We start from the raw sequence: 6430 nt of genomic DNA, 5'->3' as shown, positions 1-6430 counted from the left end.
ATTGCTCTAAATTTCATTAAGTTATTGCTAGCCCCAAAGAGAAATACAGTTGAATGTATGTTTCTGTTAGAGCAGGCATCTTCCGCCCATTCCTGCTCCTGAGGATACAATGAGATAAGTGTCTAAAAGCTTGGTTCTAGATTTGGAGTCAGCCCTTTGCTCTACTTCTACCCCAAGCCGTTAACGTCTGCCTGTGAGGGTGCGCCTGGGTGAGTGCATGTTCCATCTGCCGGAGACTTAAGCTTTGGGATAAAGAGTGACTGTGTCGTAGCCCTCTGGGGGCCTCATGCGGGCCCGTGCGTGGGTTTCGCAGTACAGCTCCCCCTCCACGAAGAAGTAGCCCTTTTGTTTGAGGTTGAGGTTACAGTCAGCACACACGAAGCACTCTGGATGCCGATGCTTGTCCCTCACCTTCACAACCGCACCACTGTTGGGGGAAAGGAGGCCTCGTGAAAAAAAAATCCAGAAAGCCAGAAACATGATACAAAGGCAGACAGCACTAGCACTACAGATGAGGCAGGTGTTATCTGTTTCACGTTCAGGAAACAATAGCTGCAAAGCTGGGCACAGCTGTGGAACTGATGTAGTTGTCAGGGAGAGCCAAGACCACCATAGTAAACGTTCACATGTGTCTCTCTGTTGTTGACATGTGAATATTTTTCAAACAGGTTTTTTTTTTTTTTTTTTTTTTAGAAAAATGATAGGATCCTTACTTCATGATCATTCCCCGTTGTTTCTTTGAAAGAGGGAGACATGATACAGATAAAACTGACACCTCTGCAAAGGATTCTGATTTTGGCCAAGGTTGTTGTCTACACAACTAAAAGTCCCTCTGCTTACTGTCTAGCTTGGTGATCCAGCTATGGAACACAAAGAGAACAGATTCTATGGAACACAGAGAGAACAGATCAAAGGGCAGAGATGGAATTTCCACTGGTGGGTGGACTTGGCCTCTACCGTCAAAGCAGTTTACTCCAACTTGGGGGCAATCATTGCTTCATGTAACATCACAACCTGTTGTATGTTTTGAGGTCCTGTCTGCTCCCATCTCCCTGTCCTGCTTGTTTCTCTGTCTCACAGCCCCTTCTGTGCTGTAACCAGGCTTATCTCCCACTGCCCTCCTGGGATGAGTCCTGGGTAAGTGGACAGATGGTGCCTCAGTGTGTGAGCTAATGACAGAGGAACAGAAAAAAGGGATGGAGGAGGTGACCACATGGGGCATGAGGTGGAGAGACTGAAATGCTCTCGTTCACTTGAAGGTTTGAACTGGCAAGTGTGGCTATTCACACATGAAGTCCCTTGAAATGGAAGCTGACTCTATGTCTAAAAATCATATTTCAATATTTGTGCAACTTAAGAAACCACGTAAAGATAATGTGTTTTAATTAATAACTGGGTGACCCCCATATTTGTTTTCCTGAGTTTATACAGAAAAGGAAGTGTTCAAAGACTATACAGAAAAGGAAGTGTTCAAAGACTATATACATTAACAAAGGGAGGGCTTTTTGAAGTGAAGTTATTCTTGGAAATGACTTTTTAAATATACTTCTGGGGTGGTTTCTTTTCACCAGAATATGTCTGAAATTATAAGTCAAGATATTCGACTCACATTCTATGCTAATTTGGGGGTACATCGAAGGAATTCTGGTCAAAATGTGCTAAATGTGTGGACATTATGTTTCCAGTCAATGAATAGAAATTTGTTTTTCATAAAACTTAAAACCTTTTCTATACACGGAGTCTTAAAGTACAAGGAATAGAGAACTGACAGCAAGATTTATGATGAATTTTGGGGTTGAAAATGAAACTTACACAATGCCACTCCCACATTTGTCACAGAGTGGCATCTTCTGTGTGCTGCCAGCACCGCATGGGACTTTTGTAACTGGAGCTCTCACACTCCGAGTTCCAGCAGGACGGTCATCTGAAAAACAGAGTGTTTCCATTTATGGCAAGGGAGCAGCTGGCAACAGTTTATACTTTGCTTCTATTTTAAGGTGTGCACTTTAACCTGAGGAATTCTTAGTTGCGCCCACAATATCATTTAGGAAGAAGCAGGACTGGTTCAAGCATAATTTGTTCTGAAACGGGACCTTACAAAACAAAATTAGTTAAAAATTGTTGTAGTTGTTGTCATAGGGACCTGTTACAAAATGCCCAGAGGGGCAGAGGGCATTTTGCATTCTTCTTTTTTTAATTGTGGTTAAAATATACATAAAATCGACCATCTTATCTATTTTTAAGTGTGTAATTCAGTAGCATTAAGTATATTCCCAATGTTGTGCAACCATCACCAATATCTATTTCGAGAACTTTTTCATCATCCAAAACAGAAACTCTGTACCCAGGAAACATTAATTCCATATTCCCCCCTCCTTCCAGACCCTGGTGACCTCTGTTCTGCTTTCTGTGTCTATGACTTGCCTATTCTAGGGTCCTCATACAAATGGAATCGTACAATATCTATCCTTATGTCTCTGGCTTATTTCACTTAGCAGAATGTTTTCAAGGTTCATCCATGTTGCAGCATGTATCAGAATTTTCATTTTTAAGGCTGAATAATACTCTATGGATATAGCACATTATGTATATCCATTCACGTGTGGGTAGACGTTTAGGTTCTTTCCACCTTCTGGCTGTTGTGCATAATGCTTCTATGAACGCTGGTGTACGAGGATTGGTTTGAGTCCCTGCTTGCAGTTCTCCTGAGTATACATGCAGCAGTGGGTTTGTGGATCCTATGGCAATTCTATGTTTAACTTTTTGAGGAACCACCTTACTGTTTCTCACAGTGGCTGCACCATGTTACATTCCCCATCAGCAATGCACAAGGGTCCCCATTTCTCCATACCATCACCAACACTCATTTTCCATTTTTTTTTTTGATAGTGGCTATATTAATGGGGCAGTTTGCATTTTTGTGCAACTTCTGAAGGACAATATATCTTTTGGAAGTGGAAAAGCATTGGTAAGAGTATGAACTCTGAAGACAGCAGGAGTGGGCTGGAGACCCAACTCTGTTTCTTACTCACTGTGTGACTTTGTACAAATCCACCCTCTCTATGCCTCATTTTCTCTTTTGTTAAATAGGGAAAGTAATAGCTCCTACCTCACTGAGTTATTGTGAGGATTAAATGACCATGTGTGCAAAGCACTCAGCACAGGATTTGGAGCACAGTAAGGGTTCATTCCAGTGTTATTTAAAAATTTTGATGATCATGACACCCTGGAATATGGGGGAGGCTGAGAAATTTTGCAACATTTTATGATCTATAAGCTGAGCTAGCCCTTGACTACTGTGGATGGGATTTGTCTTCAGCACCCTTTAATCACCAAGTTGGTGGCTACCTGGATATGTCTGGAAGCTCCTTTCCTTAACCAAGTACCACCCAAGTCCTTTTCAGCAAAGAATCATTTGATGACTGATTAAAATCGGGGTTTTTTTGTTTGTTTGTTTTGTTTTGTTTTGCGGTACGCGGGCCTCTCACTGTTGCGGCCTCTCCCGTTGCGGAGCACAGGCTCCGGACGTGCAGGCTCAGCGGCCATGGCTCACGGGCCCAGCCGCTCCGCGGCATGTGGGATCTTCCCAGACCGGGGCACGAACCCGTGTCCCCTGCATCGGCAGGCGGACTCTCAACCACTGTGCCACCAGGGAAGCCCTAAAATCGGTTTTTAGACTCTCATTCCCATTATGCTTGCTGCCCTCCCCCACCCTGATCCTTCCAATAGCCTCTATCAATAACGTTTCAGCAGATGTTCACGACTGCTCACCATCGTTCACTAGTTCCTGGAGCACCCTGAAGGAGCCTGACTGGCGAGGCTGAGTAGGTTCATTACGATTGTCGTGGAGCATCCGGTACACATCCGACTGGGGGGGCACTGGGGAGGCCGTGGGTTCACTGAAACACAGTATGATGGGTGAAACAGCGTCAGGAGTGTGTGTATGTGCAAGAAGCCACAAGATATCAACAAGCAGTGATCACTATATTTACAGCAACTCCTGGACAGAGTATTCAGTGGTTTCAAGTTAATCTCTGTTATATCAATAGCTAAAAATATAATGTGAATTCACACGGGTTCCCTTAAAAATATCAGTAAGTAACCTGGGGGTCACATCATCATTTCTCCATGTGGCAAAATCCTTTGGAGGGCAACTAAAATGTGATTGTTAGGAAATAGTAATTTAAAAAATAATGCTTGCGTCTGATGGATATATAATTATAATGTGAACAAAATTAACCTTTCTCAGGAAAAAAAAGGACAACATACACATGATAGAAAGTGCACGAGTGAGCCCGGTTTGATTATTCTCAGTCATAAAGATGTCAGTAAAATTCAGATTCATTTCTGATATTAAACCAACAGTGTATGGTTTAGTTTTGTTAACTCCTGTAGACAACAAAGGTATCATTTTGCTTGTAAACTGAAGAAATTCAACTTGTCAGTGTTTGAAAGTGCATAATGTAGCAACTTTCACATAGAAGTCAGCTTTGTTGGCTACTAAATAGCCACATTATAATTCATTTCCAAAAATGATTGAAGCTTTATTTTAATAAACTTTCTACAGATATATTCATGATGAACAATAAAAAAAAAAGCCACAATAAAAATACATGTCAGGGGCTTCCCTGGTGGCACAGTGGTTGACAGTCCACCTGCCGATCCAGGGGACACGGGTTCGTGCACCGGTCCGGGAAGATCCCACATGCCACAGAGCGGCTGGGCCCATGAGCCATGGCCGCTGAGCCTGCGCGTCCGGAGCCTGTGCTCCGCAACGGGAGAGGCCACAACAGTGAGAGGCCCACGTACCGCAAAAAAAAAAAAAAAAAAAACAAAAAAAAAAACATGTCAGGCACTGAGTTGCTTTATTATTTTATGTCATTTAATTGCATTATCTAGAAAAGGTAGTTGTTATTTGCACATATTTTTATTACCAGTGTCATATTTGGAAGTAATCATCTTATATATCTGAAACTCCTTGCAAATGGCTTTGAGATACATTATGGTATTATTATCACATTGTATTCATCCCAAGAATTATCTTTGGGATATTGTTACATAGCACTCAAGCATTATCATACTTTATAATGGCTCTATAATATTGAAAGAAGTAATAAGATTTTATCTTATAATAAATTTTTTTAATTGAAAATGCTTGATGGCAAAAGTACTTTGAACAAATATACATAATAAAGAAGAAATTAGTCAAAATAGCGATCAATGGAAATTAAATGTCTATAGCAGTAGCTTGAGATATTCATTTATAAACCCTTATTCATGGCAAAAATTTTAAATGAAAAATAATTAACTCTCCACAAGATGCCATTAGAAGAGAAAAGAGGTATCATCTCCTTTAAAACTTCTCTGAACCTCCCATCCCTTTCCCAGTTTTTGACCCCCAAAGGAGAAACATAGATTATCCCAGATTATAAATCACTTTTGAGAAGTATTGTACCAGACGTTCGTAAACTACACTGCAGTTTTTCAAAAGACATATACGTTTGGTCCTTCCATGATTTCAGTTTATTGTGATCTGTCACATAAAACTCTACTTGGTTAATTTTTCAAATCGCCCTTATCATTAGGCCTAGGTATCTGCAATAAATCCTTAGTATTTTTTTTTGAAAGCTTTTCACAAAGCTTTCTTTCAATGATAAGACAGTGTACAAGACACCAGTAAAGTTGACATTGCCCATGTGTTTAGTTAATATGCTGATGGTTCAAAAAGACTCATATTACCTCATTGAGGGCGTTTCCCCTAGGGCTGTTGAAACCTGACCCTGAAGTGTTTCCATAATATTGCCATCTGAGTACAACTGCATAGGTGTATTAAACTGAGCATGTATAATCTTCACACCAGGAAGTTCCATTTCCAAAGGAATGTTAGGGGCCATCTTAGCAGCAACTTTCAAGTCACCTGGGCAAATAGTACTAAGAGTACTGACAGAAGAAGGGGTGCTACGTCCACTGCCACCGTCAATACCGGACGGAGTACTGCATCCACTGTGTTAATGACCACGTTACACAGAGATGACACAGGAACCAGAAAATCCAGACAGGAGAACACAGAGAACAAGTACAGAGAGGTTAAAAGTAAGAGGTGAATTAAATCAAATGAAAAAGAAATATTTATTTCTGGCTAGAAGTTATTTTCAAAAGGGAAGACATTTAAAAATTCATGATTGAAAAACGTTTAACAAAATTAAAAGGTAAAGGTGATATTGCATTGTTTGGCTCTGTTCTACTAGACAATATGTTCTATGAGGTGAAGGCTTCATGTAAAAAGAGCTGTGCATAAAGGAAGTGGCTCAGGGAAATTACATTAGCGGGACATTTCTGAGCTGCAGTTTTTAAAACTAAAATATTAATGAATGATCCTTCACAAATAGTAATATGAGTATGCAGCATGAAGATCCAATCAAATATTTAG

General features: G+C 40.7%; 1 protein-coding gene across 4 annotated transcripts in view; it reads right to left on the bottom strand.

The window, feature by feature from the left end:
- Positions 1 to 237: 237 nt before the first annotated feature.
- Positions 238 to 6430, bottom strand: part of PDLIM3 (PDZ and LIM domain 3) — a 29714-nt gene continuing 23521 nt past the window's right edge. For 3 of the 4 annotated variants that reach the window (XM_065899826.1, XM_065899827.1, XM_065899828.1), the window contains 3 exons: positions 3771 to 3899; positions 1813 to 1929; positions 238 to 427 (listed from right to left, as the gene is read on the bottom strand). In XM_065899826.1, the coding sequence (XP_065755898.1) occupies positions 238 to 427; positions 1813 to 1929; positions 3771 to 3899 (436 nt within the window). Of the gene's footprint in view, positions 428 to 1812; positions 1930 to 3770; positions 3900 to 5739; positions 6004 to 6430 lie in introns of all 4 variants that reach the window. The other variant, XM_065899825.1, reaches the window with a different exon arrangement.

The sequence above is a fragment of the Phocoena phocoena genome, chromosome 21, assembly GCF_963924675.1.
Source record: "Phocoena phocoena chromosome 21, mPhoPho1.1, whole genome shotgun sequence".
Taxonomy (NCBI): domain Eukaryota; kingdom Metazoa; phylum Chordata; class Mammalia; order Artiodactyla; family Phocoenidae; genus Phocoena; species Phocoena phocoena.
The sequence above is the reverse complement of the archived record's forward strand: the minus strand, read 5'-3'. Positions and strand labels throughout refer to the sequence as shown.